The 18,988-nt window shown below is 58.1% G+C and overlaps 1 protein-coding gene across 4 annotated transcripts; it reads left to right on the forward strand.

Moving 5' to 3' along the window:
- The first annotated feature begins 414 nt into the window (after window positions 1-414).
- Window positions 415-17,928, forward strand: AMOTL2 (angiomotin like 2). 4 transcript variants are annotated; one of them, XM_060149812.1, is made up of 10 exons: window positions 415-591; window positions 3,138-3,932; window positions 6,677-6,974; window positions 8,015-8,159; window positions 8,507-8,599; window positions 12,278-12,573; window positions 13,361-13,668; window positions 14,447-14,664; window positions 15,231-15,410; window positions 16,161-17,928. In XM_060149812.1, exons 2-10 carry the CDS (start codon window positions 3,199-3,201, stop codon window positions 16,217-16,219), a joined length of 2,331 nt encoding a protein of 776 aa, XP_060005795.1. In that variant the 5' UTR covers window positions 415-591; window positions 3,138-3,198; the 3' UTR covers window positions 16,220-17,928. The 4 variants fall into 4 exon arrangements, with proteins under 4 accessions (XP_060005795.1, XP_060005793.1, XP_060005794.1 ...); XM_060149810.1 differs by lacking the exon at window positions 415-591 and adding an exon at window positions 1,177-1,264; XM_060149811.1 differs by lacking the exon at window positions 415-591 and adding an exon at window positions 1,177-1,264 and having other exon boundaries at window positions 15,234-15,410.
- The last annotated feature ends 1,060 nt before the right edge of the window (window positions 17,929-18,988 follow it).

The raw sequence follows: 18,988 nt of genomic DNA on the forward strand, positions 1-18,988 counted from the left end.
ACACACACACACACACACACACACACACACACACACACACACACGCCCCCTCACCCCCAACCACGTCCCGAAGCAACACCCACAGTCCCTCGGGGGCATGCGATGTATAGCCCTCTGTGTCGTCCGGCCAATGGAGCTGGAGGAGAGAGGAAGGCAGGGACGTGGTTGCAGGAGGTCAGGGGCCAAGTTGGACTCAGTCCCCAGCAGCTCCGAAGGCAGAGCAGGGGGTGCAGGCCGGGAAGGGTCGCCGCGAGTCCAGGAGGCCGCGGCCTCCGGATCCTCAGCGCCGCCTCCCCGGAGGAAGGCGGGGGCGGGGAGGAGGGGGTGGGAGGAGGCGGAGGGCGGAGGAGGGCGGCGCGCTGCGAGGTTATTTGTGGTTCGCTTTGATCCCGAGGGGGAACCTGAAACTCTCACATTCCTGGCATAGCAGCCGCCTCCGGCGCTGGCCGACCCTGGGGCTGCGTGCTGGGGCCCAAGCGGCCAGAGCGTCGGCGCTACGGCCGAGAGCACACCTCAGCCGCCGCGCTGAGCCGAGCCGGGCCGGGTCGGGTCGTCGGGTCTGACAGCGCCGAGCACCCGCGGGCCGCTGCGGTAAGGAAGGCCTCTCGGCGCTTTGGGGAGCGCGCGGGGCCGCAGAGACTCGCCCCAGCCGAAGCCCGAGCCCCGCCGCAGCCTGGGCTTTTCCGGGAGCGGGAGCGGAGCGGACCCAGCGTCCTCCAAGGCACAGCGCGCCTTTCCCGGCAGCCACGAAGCAGGGCAAGGACCGCTCCGCCCGGGGGTGTCTCTCGAAGGCGCGCGGGTCTGCTGGGGCTGGAGGAGGGGGGCAGCCTCTGGGGAGAACGTAGTGGGTGTTTGGGGTCGCGGGTCGGGAAGAGGGGATGCCAGGGGATGCGGATCTGGGCGGAAGGCGCCGCTTGGAGCTCAGTTTGCAGCGCCCTGGGGGCTGATTTGGTTAGGTAGGGGTTACAGGTGTCTTTGCCCCCCAACTAGCCCAAGAATTCCTCTTTGTCTTCCTTGGAAAATCCTCTCTTGAGCCACGGTCTGGCTCTCACTTAGAAAGAATGCAGCTTGCCGTCCAGCCCGCTGACGTCAGCGCTGGAGCATTTGGAAAACAAAGAGGGCTCGGGAGGGAGGGAGGGAGGCGGCTCCACGACGCTTAAAGACCTCTCCGGACCACTGGCTACCGTCGTCCACCCAGCTCCCGGCGCAGCGGCGGCCACCGGGTGCTCGTAGTCAGCCAGGAGTCCGGGTAGGGCGGGATGAGGTGCGGTCTGACTAGAGACCCTCGCTTTGGTTCCTTAGGCGCGCGTGAGCCCAGACAAAGGCCGGAGTTGCGTGCTTGCTTAGAAGAGGGTGTTTCAGAGACCTGGGCGCGCTAGTACAGCAGGGGTGCACGGCCCGGGTCGCGGGCGCAGATTTTAGTAACGGCTCAGCTGAAAGGATGTGCATCCAAGGGTCTTGACCGGGACAAACGCGGGATGAGAGGCGCGGGAGGTGTTCCCTGCACCCAGGCACACTGTTGGTGGGGAGAGGGCCTGGAATCTGTCCGGAAAGCTGCATTCTCCGGTCCTCCTCGGCTGCAGTCAGCCCAGACAGTGATTAACTTAGGAATGCCCCGTGGATGAAACGCTAGGGAGAATTGATTCCGGTTTGTTTTGCCTCGGGTAGCTCTAGAGTCTTGCATCTCCCGTCCTTGTGTGTTTGGGGCGGGGGGAATGAGGGGGTGCCAGGAAGGATGAATACAGAGTACCCTCCAGACGCATCTCCCTCTCCCCGGTTTTGGGCAGCTGGGAGGAGGGAGTGGAATGGCTGCTCTGCCAGTTGGCCTAGCCCTAACTTGAGCAGGGCACTGGGGCTAGTTTTGGGGCAGAGGAGGGGCTGCGTTCCTCCTACTGTCCTCCTCCCGTGCACACAGGACCTCCGGAGGTGTGGGTTTTGTTTGGTCTTCCCTGAATCCCAGTTTGGAGGTCTGTGGTAGAGGAGGCTGTGGAAAGGAAGCTGGGTGAGGTGGGCAGCCTGCCAGGCCATGAGCCACTGGGAGCCCAGGCTCAGAAGGGAACACCTTCCGCAGGAGATATTATCTCCCTGCAGTTTAGGCTCAGAGCCCCCAGCCCCAGGTTCCTGCAGCCAAGAGCCTCCCCGCTCGCTCCCTTCCTTCTTCAGTCGGCTCAAGTGGTGTTACCGATGTCAAGATGCTGATGGCCCATCATCCCCTGCGTGCCTAGAGGGCCATCAGGGCACATCCAAGGAGCAAGTGTGTGTGTAGCTGGGGGTGGTAATCATAAAATCGAAGACATCGTGCCACCCTTTCTTTTTACCTGGAGCACGTGTGCACTTACTGTCAGCGCACAGACTATGTGACTGGCCCACAAACCTTGATGGGTGGCACCTTTTTGCCTCATCTCACAAAACCATTGTCCTATTATAGTCTCTCTTTCATTCCTTATTCACCAATCCAGATGCATTTTTTCCTTCTTCCTGTTCACCTTGCAGAGTGACTGCCAAGGTCATCCCATGACAGGGAAGGCTCAGCAGAGTAAAGGGTGGTGAGTTAGCTGTGCCAAGGCCGGCGCTCAGGCATGCTTCATCCTAGACGGTCCTGGGGGCTGTTTGCCTAGGGCTTCTACCAGGCTGGAATCATTCTTTATCACCTGCCAATAAACTGGGGCCCTGTCCACCCCTGGACTGGAATGCTCAGTGGTTAGAGCTGAATTAGGCCTGCGCTAGAGTCGCTCATCAGGCTCTTTGTGGGAAGCTGACTGCAGGAGGCCAAGGTTCCTGGTGTCTAGGTTACTGGTGTTTTTCTCTAGGCACAGTAAGTCTCCATGAATATGATTATAATGGCAGTCCTTTGCCAGGGATTTACAGTACACCAGGAGCTCAACAGCCATTGCCTGTTTTAATTCTCAACTCCATGAGGCTAGCATTATTCCTTCATATTTCCGATGGAGAAACTGAGGCTCAGAAGTTAAGTGACTTGCCTTAATCAGTAGATGGCAGCATTGGCAGTTGAACCCAGGCTTGTGTGCCCCTCCATAGCCTTGCTCTTTACCATCATGCCTTTGACCAGACAGTAATGGAAAGTCCCCCCCTTTCCCATGTGCTCCCACTGAGTGGTCTTCTTTCTCTCCTCCCAGGTGCTCTGGGGCCAGGTGCCGCTGGCCTTTGTCCAGGCGGTTGTGTGCAAGCCCAGGAAGCATGAGGACACTGGAAGACTCCTCGGGTACGGTCCTGCACCGCCTCATCCAGGAGCAGCTGCGCTATGGCAACCTGACCGAGACCCGCACGCTGCTGGCCATCCAGCAGCAGGCCCTACGGGGTGGGGCTGGGGCTGGGGGCACAGGGAGCCCCCAGGCCCCCCTGGAGATCGTGGCCCCCGAGGACAGTCAGGTGCTGCAGCAGGCCACAAGGCAGGAGCCCCAGGGCCAGGAGCACCAGGGCACCGAGACCCACCTGGCAGAGAACAGCCTCTACCGGCTGTGCCCACAGCCTGGCAAGGGCGAGGAGCTGCCCACCTATGAGGAGGCCAAAGCCCACTCGCAGTACTATGCGGCCCAGCAGGCGGGGCCCCAGCCACATATGGGGGACCGGGATCCCCGCGGGGCCCAGGGTGGCATTCGGAGGCAGGATGAGGCCCTGCGTGAGCTGAGGCACGGGCACGTGCGCTCCCTGAGCGAGCGGCTCCTGCAGCTGTCCCTGGAGAGGAACGGGGCCCGTACCCCCAGCCACATGAGCGCCTCCCACAGCTTCCCCCAGCTGGCCCGCAACCAGCAGGGACCCCTGCCCAGGGGCGCCCCTGCAGAGGGCCCGGAGCCCCGCGGACCTCCACCTCAGTACCCACACATCGTGCTAGCTCATGAGACCACCTCCGCTGTCACCGACCCGCGGTACCGCACCCGTGGCAGCCCGCACTTCCAGCATGCGGAAGTAAGGTAACTGCCCACCTCGGTCTTCAAGCTCTTGGCTTCCAGCGTAGTTCTCCCAGGGTGAAGAGCCTCCAGAATCCTGGCGAGCTCCAGAGGAAGGCCGATGATACCCTCTCCCTCCCAAGATGGGAGCTAATGCTGGAAGGAAAGAGGGATTTAGCCAGGGTCACATGAGAACTTAGCGGCATCCCTTGCTTTAATTTGGAGGTGGACACCATTGTCTAATTGTCTGTAGCAGTTGAGTAACTAGGGTTTTCAGAGGCTATGAATTACAGCAGGGGGTTAAAGGTTGGGTTTCAGAAAGAACTTGCAAAGACAAGGGTTGGGAATCATTGCCAAACTGTTTCCAAGTTCAGTGGGAAGAAGGTGGAACCTCCTTCTCTGGAGGTTTCTAAGAACAAGTGGACATGTTTGCTTTCTGTGATTACTGGGAGGCATTCCTAACTGTAGGCAGGAAGAAAGGACCAGATGGCCTCCTTAGGGACCTCTCCCCGCTCCTACACCAGGGCTCCTACACCAGGGCGGGAGCTGCCCTGTCCCTACCATTCATTTCCTTTCATGTTTTTCTGTGTGGTCCATGTGGGTGGAGCCTGGAGTGGGAGAGGATTCTTGGTCCAGGTGAGCCCCTTTCTGTGGAGGCTCCGGAGAGGCTGCTGGGGGGAGGGCTTAGTGTTTGATTCTCAGTGTGAAGGGAAGCCTTTAGAGGATGCGATTTGGCTTACCTTTTTAAAACGATTCCTCTGCTGCATGTAGAGAATGGATTCTAGAGGCTAGAATGGAAGCAGGGATGCCCGGGAGGGGCAGGAAGCCCAGATAGTTTGCAGAAATAGGGTTCCTAGAAATGAGGCTATCGCTTGGCTCCGCACCTTCTCCTGAGAAGCTGACACATGCCCTTTTCACACGCCCTGCATCTCCCCCGCACAGGGGTCCAGGAAGCCCCACCAGAGGAGCCTGAAGGTTTGCAGACTCCCTCTTCCTCTGATGGCCCAAGGTGCAAGTCTGGTTCTCTTCGTGCCTGCTGAGTCCTCATTTAGTCACCCACTTTCCCACTGTGTGCCCTTTCCCGGGAAAGATGGCTTTCTTAGCTCTCGAGAAATGAGTGACGTGATAGCTTGGAATGAAGGGACCAGAAGATGGAGCCTGTGGGTTTTCGCCACCCTCCACCTCCCAGGCCCCCCTACCTTATCTCCTTTCTCAGGGCTCCGTCCTGGGAGAGTTTCGGAAGCTGAGTCGTGGTTTCTTCTCTTGGACCAGCCTTATTGAGCCCTGTCAGGAAAAGATAATATCGTGGAAAGGAAGTAGACTGTTTGCAGGAGAACAAAAAAAGAGGGAGGGGGAGGGGCGAACAAGGGGAAGGGAGAGCAAGTGTGAAGGAAAGGAGGCTGTATTCTTTCTTGGAGACAAGTCATCCCCAAAGAATGCCATTTGTGTCTGCCTGGCCCAGGGCAGGGGGAGCAAGTTCAAGAAGCAACCCCAAGATGCCACATTTAGCAGCACAGGGAGAGTTTGCACATTCCAATGGGGACTCTCGGCTCTCACTGGAAGCTCTACCTTGGGCAGTAAGAGAAATACATCTGCCCGCCTCTCCTTTGGCTGATCCGCTGAGGCTTGCTTTCTGGGAACTGGGGGCAGGGACTGTCCTTATAGCCTAGGGTCATAAGAGGGGCAGGGGAGCCCGGAGTCTGGAGGGGGAAGGATGAAGGGGAGGGATGAGGGGAAGGGCAGGCATAGGTCTGAGGTGATGGACTCATGTGGGGCTTCCGGGACTTGGGAAAGTTCCTGGTGAAACTGAGGCCATCAGCTCTTTTACACTTAGAGCCACAAGGCCCCAGAAAGGCTCTGTGACCCCACAGGCCTCTTGCTCTTTGCTCCTTCCCTTGACATGGGGCCCTGAGGCTGACGTTATACCAGTAGGACATTGTCCCTAAACTCAGGCTATTGTCATAGTCCTGAGGCAACCACTACGCCCCAGAAAATCCAGTGTTTGGGTCACATTTACTCTTTGAGCAGAAAGTAAGCTGCGGTCTCCACTAGGAGAGATGGAGGATGGGCCGTCATTGTGGGAACGCCCACTGCAGGCCCAGCACTCTGCCAGGCAAATGTAGCCCCACAAACCCCCTTGAGGCTGAGAACCTTACTTTCACGATTGAGCAGAGTCCTGCCGCACCATGGGCTTAAACACTGGAGCCGGAGTTTGAATGCCTATTTTGTCAGACTCTGGAGCCCAGACTCTACCCCTGACATCTGTCTCGCCGCTCTAACCTTAGCCGCAGTCTTCTAAAAATGTTTCTTCAAGGGGTGACGGGACCCAAAATAGGAGGGAGAAGAAGTGCGTGTGAGCGCAGGGCCTGACACCAGGGGCCGGAACAGACACCAAGTGGCCCAGGGGCCTGGAAGTTTGTGTGTTCAGTCATGATGGATGTGACCTCCACACTCAGAAAGAGCCTTCTATTGATGAGAAGGGTCAGGAGTGCGCTTTTCAAGATCTCTTCTTTAAGCTCGGGTTGCTAGGACTGCTCAGGCTGATCCCCAGGGCCTCGGCCACATGAGGCTGGGCATGAAATAAGCATGCTCATGTTAATCCCCTCCAGCCCTGCTCCCCTGGCCCTTGAAGGTCTTGGGGACGCCATGTGGAAAGGCCTTCCCCACCAGTCGCTGCCTCACGCTGTGGGGAGGCTGTCTGCCCAAGAGGGCTGGCGCGACTCGGGGTGGCTTCTCGGTCTCTGAGCACCTACTCTTCTGTTCCCCAGGATCCTGCAGGCCCAGGTGCCCCCTGTGTTCCTCCAGCAGCGGCAGCAGTACCAGTACCTGCAGCAGCCCCAGGAGCACCCCCCGCCCCCATCCCCGGCTCCCCTCAGCCAGGGCCCGCTAGGCTCCCTCAGCCTACCAGGGTTGGAGGCCCCAGCAAGTACCCAGGCCTCCTCGGGCAGTGCCCACCTGGCCCAGATGGAGACTGTGCTGAGGGAGAATGCCAGGCTGCAGAGGGACAACGAGAGGCTGAAGAGGGAGCTGGAGAGCTCGGCGGAGAAGACCGGCCGCATCGAGAAGGTAGGCCCTGCTGGGGCCTCGGAGGGGCAGGGGGAAGAAGGGACCCCGACGGGGCTGGCCTGGCTGGGCTTCTCAGCCGTCCCTCAGTCCCCGCCCCCATCCCTCGTGCACCCTCCCTGGCTGACTCCAGACAGCTGGGGAGCAGCCGGCACAGCAGGCCTGGAGCATGAGCTGTTGCTGCCCCAATGGTGATTAGAAAGAGCCCATTCACGGCTCCCTCACACTCGCACCCTTCCCCTGCACACACCCCCTCCCGTGGACACCTCCCACAGAGAGCCCTTTGTATCCCCCACACAACAGCAAGTCTGTTCCAGGCCAGCCCTGGCCACAGAGGAAGCCCCTCCTCTTGGAAAAAACGAGCGACTTATTGGAATCACAGGCCAGCGAGGAGCACGTGCGGAACCTGCCAGCCGCCAAGTGGGAGGGGCAGCCAGGGCCAGGCTGGCCCTCTGGGGTGGATGGCGGTGGCTGGAGAGGCAAATCCTCCAAGCAGAGGCAGCTCAGGCTGGGGTCTGGTGCTCCCTTCTTAGTGAAGGGTTACCAGCTGTGCGCTCAGCCTTAGCAGGTGGCCTCAGGCCTCCCGAGGCCATCCTGTGGTGTCCAAGATAAGTCCACCCTCCGGACTGTGGTTGGAGTCTGAGTGCCCACTCCTGGGCCCATTGTGCTCAGATTTCTCAGTAGAAGCCAGACAAAAGGAAGATGCTTCTTTCTGGACAGTGGGCCCCAGAAAGCTGCGCTTAGTCACGCTGCAGGCAGCCACTTCTAGAGATCCTGGCCTTGGGTTTGCTCAGGACCTTGGGACAGTTGAAGGGACCCTCGCTTGCCTGTTCCAGCAGTCTGGTCCACCTCTAGAGGCTACAGGCTGCAGCCCATCCCACCAGAACTAGGTGGATTTTTTTGCTGTGGCTTTTGATCCTCTCCTCTCTCACCCTTTCTGATGGAGAATAGCAGATCATCCGGGGTCTGTGGAGGGGACCTTGATGCCACTCCCTCCCTGGGAGCTATCCCCTTCCTTCAGCTCTGCTGTCTGCCTCTTGCAGCTGGAGAGCGAAATCCAGCGGCTCTCTGAGGCCCACGAGAGCCTGACGAGGGCCTCTTCCAAGCGGGAGGCCCTGGAGAAGACTATGCGGAACAAGATGGACAGTGAGATGAGGCGGCTGCAGGACTTCAACCGGGATCTGAGAGGTGAGGACGGCTTACCCAGGTGGAGGGGTGGGGAGTGCCTGCGGACAGCTTGATCCCACTGTTCTAGGGAATAATTCAGAATCTGTCCTCTGCAATAATAGTATAAATCGACTCAAAGGAGACTAGGCTGAGACTCCTTGGGGAGTCTTGTCTCTGTGTTCTAGACCTTAGGGCTCCTCATGGACCTCCCACCCATGTGGCCCAGGATGACCTGGAGCTTCCCTATGAGCCCACCCCCAACTTGGAGAATGCAGCCCGACAGATAGGACCGAGGGGACACCCCAGCAGGTGGCTTCACTTGTATTCAAACATTTTTTCTTAAAACCTCTTTTCTTTATTTGAAACAGAGAGATTGGAATCTGCAAACCGGCGCCTGGCAAGCAAGACACAGGAAGCGCAGGCAGGCAGTCAGGACATGGTGGCCAAGTTGCTGGCTCAAAGTGAGTAGGGGTCCCACTCAGGAGCCTGGCCAGAGGTGTGGCCAGGACAGCCCCTCAGCACAGGGAGGATCGGCCTCCTCTATCAAAGCAATGCTTGGAGCTTGGGTTTACTGAATGTCTACTACGCACCCAGCAGTGGACTAGACCTGGGGGAGGGGTAGTTTCTGAAGATGAAAAAGATCTGGTTCTCTGTGTATTGGGGAAATCAGTGGATCCAGAGGGATAGCTGGGGAGCTGTGGTTTGCTGAGCTGTGGTGCTGACCATCGGTTCGGTGTCCTTCAGAAGCATGGGGGAGGCCAGAGAGCCTTGGAGACAGGTGGGATGAGAGAGAAGGAAGAGTCTGAGTCTCCCAGGGGGTGCCCAGGGGGAATGCGGGAAGCTGGGGAGCATGGTGAGGCTGGGCCATAACAGGTGGAGGCACCAGCCAAAAATGGGGCATAACCAACAGGGCAGCCCAAAGAAGGGGCTCAGGAGGATCCCCTAAAGAGGGTGGTCAGAGGCTTCTTGAAGAACAGATGAGTTCATTGTTGACTCATCCATTCAGTCACTCATTTGTTCACTAGCACAGCTGTGCTGAGCCCCTGGCCGGCGTGGAGCACAGCAGGAACAGGTCAGGAAGGTGCCAGGGCAGGGAGGTCAAGAGAGGCAGTGAGCTTGAGGAAGGAGCAGGGTCTTCCCACCCCGGATTTCAGGCAACAAGGGTGGCCTGGCCCCGGAGGCGAGATGAGGAGAGGTCCCCAGCAGCCTGAGAGAAGGGCTCTGTGGGGTAGCAGGGTGGGGAGCAGGCCACAGGTGAAGAAGCAGCAGGATAGCTCAAGTGGAGGTTCAAGCAGGGAGTTTGGGGGAAGAGGGAGGACAAAGGGAGCCCCGAGCTCAGCAGTAGGAAGAAGCTGCAGCAGTCAGAAGAGACAGAGAGGCAGTTATTTATTAAAATCCTCCTGTATGCTCTTACTACGTGCTATAGTGGTGTTAGGGTGTTTGCAAAGGAGTAGAGTGGGGGCGGCTGGTGGCCGGGCGAGGGTGGCTTCGAGGAAGGAGGAACCCATTCAGAAAGCCTGCTGTGCTGAAGCTGGATACTTAGGGGGTGTCCAGAAGTGGAGGGGCAGCTTGAGGGCTGAGCTGTGCTGGCAGCACCTCCCTCCTCAAGGAGGGCTCGGCCCTGGACAGGGCCGACAGGAGCCCAGCACTGAAGGGCTGGGGGGTGGGGGTGGGCAGGGGGCAGGCGGGGCTGTACTGGCGGGAGGCGATGACTTAGGGTCTCTGGGAGGTGGGGAGGGGACGGCCCTGGGGGTCCCGTTTGGAGTCTGGGGAGGGCGGGTTTCTGGAAGGGGGTAGAATGGGGCGCCCTGTAGTAGAGGGCCGACTTTGGGGGCCGGGCTCTGCCAAAGAAAGGAAGTCACCGGCGGGTTTCTGGGAGCGGGCAGGGGAGGGGCGAAGGGGGAGGCCGGCCTGGAGGCGTTTCCGCTCCCCGGGGAGCGAGCGCCAGGCTGTTCTTGGCTCCGGGCTGGAGCCATTAATCTGGCAGCGGCGGGTGACCTGGATGCCAGGCATTCCTGAGCCCGGGCTGTTCCGCTGCGCCCCGCCCCGCCCCGCCGCCGCCGCCGCCGCTCCCTCCCGCGCCCCGCCCGCCCGCACTGCGGGAGGAGGGAGGACACTGGGACAAAGGGACTGGGTCGTGCCGGTGGGGCCGCGCTTTCCCAGGGGGAAAGGCCTTCTGCTCCCTCCACTGCTCGCTCGCCCTTGGCCCCTCGCCCTGTCTCCCTGATTCGCGGCCACCCCGCCTGGGAGCGCGCCCGCCCCCTGCCCGCCAGACAGGCCCAGGGTTTTATCCTGGTGGCTGGGGATGGCCAAGGGCTCAGGCTTCCCAGCCCCTGCCGGGGCCTTAGAGGTGTGGGAGGTGGCAGGAAGCTTCTGGAAGCCAAAGGCTGGGTCCTGGGGATCCTCCCCAAGGGCTGACGGAAGCCATGCAGCCCTTCCTTGCTCCCAATAGCCATGGGGAAACCAGAATTCTCAGGGAAGATGCCTCTGGTTGATCTCATCTTTTTTCTGGAGTCAGTCAACACTAGTAGGGAAGTGTGGCCCCTATCGCCAGTGCCATCTGCTTTTCCTACTAGGCAAGCTATACAGACCTCCAGCTCAGGTCAGACCCTGTCCTCCCTGGGGATCTGGCCTTGAGTCCTGAGGCCTGGTTCTCCCAGCCCTGTCCCCCTTGGGCAGTTTCTTCCCACTGAGCCTCAGATTCTGAGGCTGTAAGATGGGGGCATCATAGACTGGGATGAGATGCAGGCCTCCTGCAAACTCTGTAAGCTGTTGGGCTCTGTGAAGCCTCCCAGGATGGGGTCACTACCTCCAGGTCCAAAGTCCCAGTCAGCACTCCCGCCTGCCCCCTCCACTCCATCAGGGGTCAGGCCAGCTTGGGATGAAAGGCTCAATTTCAGTGTTACTGAGCTCTGCCATCTTCTCCCTCCACCCCAAAGAATGAGGCCAGCCTGGACCCAGCCTTCTGAAATCCAGCGTGAACCAGAGCTGACCTGGGTCAGTCGCCTGTGTCCTCCCTCTCTGCCCCAGGGCCCTGAGTAAATGAATCCTCCCTTCTGCCTGCCAGGTCCCAAGCCTTCACTCATCTGTTCCAGAGCTTGCACTTCCTATGTGATAGGTATAAAAATTAAAGATGGCTCAAAGATTAAAATTAATTAAAATTAAATAAAATGAAGAATTCGGCTCTTCCCTCACACTAGCCACGCTTCCAGTGCTCAGTAGCCCCGCATGCCTAGTGGCTACCGCACTGGCTGGCACGGTGTAGGACCAGCCCGTTACGACAGGAAACTCCACCGTGCTATGATAGTGCTGCCCTAGAGAGTGCCTTTGAGTCCACCAGGCAGGCCCCAGAGCCTCTGCCCTCCAGCAAGGCGGGCAGCCCACACACTCTGCGGGTAGGGGCGCCTGGGTCCACAGAGTGAGCCCTGGAGCCCACTTCGGCAGCCCTCTAGGTGTGAGGGCCTCACACCACAGCCAAGCAGCCTGATCCGTCAGAGGCAGGCTGACTTGGGTCCCCATCCTGGCAGCACCATTCACCTCCTATGTTTCCTCCCCTTTAAGTTGAGGGGTCACAAATCCTGCCTCAAGGGACTATTACTGGAGGCTTTGGTGGAATAAGATGTATAAGTGCCTGGCTCCTGGGGCAGCACACGGTGGTCCCTTCCCCTCTCCTTGATTCTTCCACTTGAATGATGACCACACGACAGTCCACCTGAGCCTCCGTTTTCTCATCTGCAAATGGGCGTCACAGTTCCTACCGGTCCAGTCTCTAGTGTCACCGTGAGGCTCGAGGGGAACTGTGAATGTGTTTTGGAAATGGTGACACCTGGCACAAGTGGGCAGTGTTTGGGGCTCTCTCCTGGCAAGACCGTGTCCCAGCAGAGGAGCAGTGTAGCCCAGTGACTACTGCAAGGGCCCCGGCCTGGCGCGCTCATTTACTCATGACTTAACCTGAGCCTCAGTTTCCTGGCCCATGCAATGGGGTTACTAAGGGTACCTAACTCGTAGGTTGTGGGGAGGATAAGATGCAGTCATGCTGCTGCAGTGGTCAGCCCAGAGCCCAGTACGTGGGGGGTGCTCCGTGGGGCCAGCGAGGTGGCTGCCGTCACTGACCAGGCCCCCCCTCTCCGTCCCTGCAGGCTACGAGCAGCAGCAGGAGCAGGAGAAGCTGGAGCGGGAGGTGGCACTGCTGCGCGGAGCCATCGAGGACCAGCGGCGGCGGGCCGAGCTGCTGGAGCAGGCTCTGAGCAATGCCCAGGGCCGGGCGGCACGAGCCGAGGAGGAGCTGCGGAAGAAGCAGGCCTACGTGGAGAAGGTGGAGCGGCTGCAGCAGGCCCTGGGGCAGCTGCAGGCTGCCTGCGAGAAGCGTGAGCAGCTGGAGCTACGGCTGCGGACGCGCCTGGAGCAGGAACTCAAGGCCCTGCGTGCGCAGCAGGTGAGCTGGGAGGACCCGCGGAGGTGGCAGAACTGGAGCAGCATCAGAGGAGGCCAGCTCTGAAGCCCCCGGGAGCCCCTGCTGAGATCCAGGCCGAGCCCCCTTGGAAAGCCAGGGTGATCTGTGCCGGCCTTGCTGAAGGCCCCTCCCAGCCACCAGTCTTAGCAGAGGCTTTGCCACGGGGCCGTGTGCTGACCTCGGGGACTCAAGACTTGGGCCTCTGTCCTCAGCAGCAGCACAGGTTGGCACACTCGGTCTCTAGAGAAAGTCACTCAGGAGCATTGATGGAGGAGACTAGCCACCTCTTGTGTGTCTCCTCAGGATCCTGGGAGAAGATAGTCGCCCAGATCCTGAGTCTTTATCCTCACTTTGGACTGTGTGAATAGCTCTTATGTTTACAGACCAGATAGGGTTCTGTCTCCACTCCCAACCTTACCCTTCCCACAGAGATAGGGTGACCAGACCTCCTGGATTGCCCAGTTCTGTCCTAGTTTACACCAGTTGTCACAGTGTCATTGAGTTGCGCCCCTTTCCCGGATTGGAAGATAATTTATGTGGTCGCTATTGCAAAGGCAGACCTGATCTTCTCACACCCTTGGCCACAGGATTTGGGGCGGGGGTGCGGGGACCCACGCCTCCCCTTTGTCTCTGGGTGGAAGCAGGCTGCAAAGAGTGTGCGGGGAGGCTGACCAAGCCCAAGGCTCGGTGAGAGTCCTCCTGTGGAGGCGAAGACCTGTGGCCAATGCGCCCCAGCTGCCGCCCCTGACCACGGTGCTCCTCTCTGCAGAGGCAGGCAGGCAGCCCCGGTGGTGGCAGTAGCGGCGGTGGGTCCCCGGAGCTCAGTGCCCTGCGGCTGTCGGAGCAGCTACGAGAGAAGGAGGAGCAGGTCCTGGCACTGGAGGCCGACATGACCAAGTGGGAGCAGAAGTATTTGGAGGAACGTGCCATGAGGCAGTTTGCCATGGATGCGGCCGCCACGGCTGCCGCCCAGCGCGACACCACTCTCATCCGGCACTCCCCCCAGCCCTCGCCCAGCAGCAGCTTCAACGAGGGCCTGCTCACCGGCGGCCACAGGCATCAGGAGATGGAAAGCAGGTTGGGCATTACAGGCCGGGCACCTGGGTGGGGGTAGGGGGGTGGCGATGTCAAGTCCCTGCCCATCCTTAATCCGTGATAAACACCCCTCGCCCCACCTGGCCTAACAATCCCTCCTACTTCTGAGCTGACCCCCGTGCTTGTGGCATAGCTGGCATCATACACGTATTCTTTCCCAGAGGTACCAACCAAGTCCTTGGTCTGCCCAGGAGACCCCACTGTTGGATGCCATCCAAGGCTCTGGGACTCTATCCCCTCCCCCTCCCCCATGTAAATCAGAGAGTAAGACTTTCCTACTGAGTCCACACCATGTACCACCCCCAGAAGGAATGTGGCCGAGGCCCCCGGCCTGGGGGTAGCTAGTATTTTCTCTCCAAAAACAATCTCAGAGGCCCCACAAGATTTCCATTTAACCTATACCTGGCTCAAAAGCACAAGCACGTTGACTGAGCCCATTTGGTCAACAGCCCTGGGGGTGGTCCTCCAGGACGGGGTTGTACCATTGCTGTCATTGGATGAACCCAGGACCTGCCCCTTGATGACCTGCCTTTGCTGGTGTGAGAAGGGCCCAGCACTTCTCGCATGGGCAATTTTCAGAGCATCCAGTTCCAGAGCTGTGATGGCATTTCTGAAGGCCCCCTCCTGCCCCTGCTGCAAGGCCAGGAGAGCCCAGCCTGGTTGTAGGAAAGGCTTTCCCTCCAACGTCTACAAGGCGGGAAGGATGGGGGCTGTTGGATCTGTAGGTCTGAAGATGCAAGCATGACCTCTCACCCCTCAGGTTAAAGGTGCTCCACGCCCAGATCCTGGAGAAGGATGCGGTGATCAAGGTCCTTCAGCAGCGCTCCAGGAAGGATCCTGGCAAGGCCACCCAGGGCTCCCTGAGGCCCGCCAAGTCGGTGCCATCTGTCTTCGTGGCTGCAGCAGCAGGGGCCCAGGGCTGGCAAGGGCTCTCCTTCAGCGAGCGGCAGGTGGATGCCCCTGCCCGGCTGGCTGCAGGTGAGAGGAGGCGGGTAAGCGGCAGAGGCAGAGGCTAGGGTGTCCTCAGGCCTTTCCTCTCAGAACTGAGGCTCAGAGGAGCCAGGGCGTCCCAGCCCCTTACCCAGGGAAGCTGGCTTATACTCTGGCTCCAGTGATCCTGCAGCCCACAGCTGTCCCCCTGGTGTGAAGAGGCAGGCTGTAGCCCCCATCTCTGGAAATTCCACCACCCTGGCCCCGGCCACTTACCATCTAAGTAAAAATAGAGCTCCCTGTACAGATGTACCTTCTGGGCCAGCCCTTCCACTCCCCCTTCTAAGCAGATGCCACAGAAATCTGAGAGTCCCTACTGGTTTTAAGATTTAATCTACACCCCTTTAAGAAAGGCTCTTCTACTCGAAGTTTTTGGAACCCAATCCAACCTGATAGTTATTCCCATTTGGAAACAGGAGCGTTTAGTTGTAATCGAAGTTCTTGCAAATCAAGAGCAATTCGCATCCCTAATAGGTACAGTTAAGTAGGGGTGTTCTTCCTGGGGGTTCCACCTTATGGACAAGGCAATAACTGTGAACCTCCTGCCTTTCCAGCAGACAGGGCCCCGGCGGAGGAGCCAGTGGCCGAGGCTCCCCTAGCTGCCCACGCCAAACATGGGAGCAGGGATGGGAGCACCCAGACTGACAGCCCCCCAGACAGCGCCGCCGCCTGCCTGGGCCTGGAGCCCGACGGCCTTCTGGGGTGCAGCAGTGGCCAGAGGACAGCCTTGCTGGGTAAGTCCCCTTCCCCCCAACCCCCCGACTTCTCTGCGGGGCTGAGGGCATGTTGGGGTGTGAATTGGGGCCCCTGACCCTTTATTCCCAGGCCTGGCCCCACTCACTGCCCACACTCCACAGGGAGCCCTGCACAGGGACGGGTGAGCAGGGTGTGAGGCCCACCACAGTACATATGAGAGCTGGTTGGATGCATGAATAGGGGAACTGAAAACCCTGATTACAGACAGATCCACCTGGGAGTCTCTTTATCTTCTCTTTGGAAGTCTTCTTTTATTGCCAGTCTAAATATCTAAGATAATGGAGCTTGGTGAGTTACCCTTCCACTCAAGTTAGGAGACTTTGTTTAAAAAGAATCCGGGAAGGAGAAATTTGAGAAGATGCCATTACTGTGTTTGCTCCCTTTCACATTAGCCTTTGCATATTTGCCTGGCCTCACCATCTCAGAAAACCACAGGCATGAAAAGAATGCGGCAGCCTCCCTCCCTTGGGGCTCTCCACCCTCCCTCCAAGCCCTCCGACCAGTTCCAAGTTGTAAACAACTGTGTCTTCCACTCTGGAGGCTGGTGGTCTGGACCGAGAGCCCAGAGGGAGCAGAGCTTTGTGCTTAGGTTGGCCAAGTTATGGCGACCTGGGCAGCTGAGTTGGGAAAAGTTGGTGAAGATAGATCCTATCTTTCAAACGTGGTAGGATTTAAAAGAGCAGTGTGGTAATGCTCGTTGGCATGTGCCTGTGTTCTTATCTCTCCAGATTCTGTTGCTACATCCAGAGTCCAGGACTTGTCGGACATGGTGGAGATACTGATCTGAAGGAGGTGGTGCCTTGGGGACTCCGAACCACTCCCTGCTCTCCTCTGCCCTCTGCCACGTGGCCATTCCAGCAGCCCCTCCAGAGGCTGCTTCACCCTCCCCCAGCCCAGCACTCATTCCCATTGACCATCTGGTCCCAGGAGCTGAGGAAGGATGCTGCAGAGGAGAAGGGGAGCTGTGAGCCGGCCCCCAGAAGACTCTGCTCCTTAGCCCCACATTCCTCCTGGGCCCACGTGGAATGAGGACTGGACCTTAACCTGCTTGCAGCCCAAGGCTTGCTGCCAGGATAGCAACCGAAAGCTCAGAAGGGAGTAGCCCCTTCTGCACCCCCAGTGGACACTCGGGCAGAGGGGGAGAGGATATGTTGATTTGGGGGCTGATTGCCAAGGATGGCTGCCCGTGGACGCCAGGTGGGCTGGTTTACTAGTCAGGCCTGGCTCAGTGTGGTCCCTCCAACCTCCTCAGCCCCTCACCGCCTCCTTGGGCTCACCCACACTTGCATCTTGTGGGGCCCGTTGAGGCCACAGCCTCACCCCTTCACTTGGAAAGGACTGGGATGCGCTGTGCGGTTTGTATATAATTCCCTTCCTTGTGGAACAGAAGACTGAAGCGGGCTGCTTCAGATTTGTCCCCTCGTTCTGTGCTCCCATCTCTGCTGTCACGGTTCCGCCCAGTTATCTCCCCTTCTCAAGCCCTTGGCCCGTGATCCAGTTGATCCACGGGATATTGGCTGTCTTTTTCCCCATCTTGAACCCTTTTTGAAATGCCCACGTGACCCTCCCCCCCACCACCATCACCAGCCTCTTGAAATGGCTCCACAGCTCCTGTCCTTGGGACATCCTGTCAGTTTGGTTATGAGCCCTGAGCCAGGTGAAGTGAGCCACCACACAAGTCTGCTGTGGTGGGGTTCCCAGCACCAGTTCTCCCAAAGGAAACTGGAGACATGGCCTTGTTCTCATCAGGGTCTCTGTCCACCCACCCTGAAGGGGTTGGGAGACGTGACTCAGATAGTCCTCTGAATGGAGCCCCCGTTACAGCATGGCGCCGTGAGGCTGGCTCCTCGAGCCACCCGTGCCCAGCGCCCTGAAGCAGGGCCGGCGCTTGAGAACTGGAGTGAAGCATCCAATGGCAGCCTGCCAGTGGCCGTGACTTTGACTTCTGGTCTTAAAGAGTCCCCCAGCTCAGCCCCAGGAGCGATTGGTGGGTTTTAGCAGTTTGTCTTGACTGTTTTTAGTTCTCCTTGAATCTTTGTTTTGTTTTTTTTTTCCTTTACCGTTTTTAGGTTTTATATGTGTTATTTTATTCCCATGGTTCCTCAAGTTTCCTTTTTAAACATTTGCATTTGCTGGACAATTGCATATTTTTTTAAATCTCCCTACCCCTCTTGAAAGCTGAAAAATGCATTTGGTTCATATGCATTGTTTACAAAGAAAAAAAGAAAAAAGAGAAAAAAAGGCAAAAAAATATTGTGGAAGAAAAAAAACAACTTAATATATTTTGGATTAATATTTGGTATTTCTTTTAAAGTATTTTTTTGTGCTGTGAACATTTTCTGCCAAAGACCATGATGTGTGTCTGTATGTTTAAGTTATCGTAAATATTTAAAATGTAAACATGGCTGTTTTGTTATGCCACCCTGTACCAGGATTGCTGCTGCATTCCACTGGGTATAACAGTATTTTAATAAAAAAAAAAAATTTTAATTAAAAGCGGTGTCTTTGTACACGTGAGAGACTACACTGAGAGGGAAAGGAGGGGGGTAGGAACTTTGGGGGGGCCACCCGTGTCATAGTCCCCACACTCTCAGCACTGAGCTGGACCCCTACTCGTCCACCCCATGCTGCTGTACGCCTTGGTTCTTAAACACTGACCAGGGCATGTCCATAAACCACCAGCTCAGGGTGACTGCCATTTCTCATACAAGAGGAGTGAAGGCTGGTTTCCATTTTCTGATTGTGGGAAATCTTTGGGCAAGGCTGGTCCCTCCTTATCTGCAAGGCTAGGAGGCTATACAGTGTAATTTCTTCTAGGATCCACAAGTCCTGGGAATTTGTGAGGCTGCATTAAGGACAAGTTGGAATGAGGATGTGGTTGGCTTTCCCCAGAGAACATTTCTCTCAGTCTGGGAGAGTCTGGCAGAGGGGCAGCCTCCCCAGGTAACTTTGTCCTAACTGACTTTGTTTGCCCACACGCTGTGGTTACTCCACAGTAGGAAGGGGTGTCCAAAGGTGGCTTTACCCTTCCCTCCCCCTGCCCAGCATGGAGTTCCTGTCTGGGACCATCCAAGAGACAGGGAGCCGTGCTGCTTGGAGCCCTGCAGAGGGTCTTCATGTGTGCGGCAGGATCTTGGGCTCTGCCTCCCTCCCTGGCTGTGGCCTCAGCACCCCTGCCCAAGTTCCAGGAAAGCATATCACTCCAAACCACAAAAGAGAAAACATCTCAATCTCAGGGGTCCTTGTATCAGAAACAAAGCCCCTGCTGCCATGAGCCAGTCAGCACACTGAGGTGCCCCGTCAGGAACAACCAGCCGCATCAGGCTGTCAGTCAGGAGCCAACCACCAGGCAGAGGGCGGCCAGACAGGCCCGTGATGGGAACGGTCACCTCCACGGCAGTGAGCCAAGTATTTTCAGGGCTGGTGTAGGAACTCAGCAGCCACGTTGATGAGTATCTGAGCAGGATCGTAGAGATCAGCTTCCCGAGCTGGCCGACCTGCCCACAAGAGATGGAGCCAGACAGGTGGAGGAATTGGGAATATGCAAGGACCTTCT

The sequence above is a fragment of the Lagenorhynchus albirostris genome, chromosome 5, assembly GCF_949774975.1.
Source record: "Lagenorhynchus albirostris chromosome 5, mLagAlb1.1, whole genome shotgun sequence".
Classification (NCBI taxonomy): Eukaryota; Metazoa; Chordata; class Mammalia; order Artiodactyla; family Delphinidae; genus Lagenorhynchus; species Lagenorhynchus albirostris.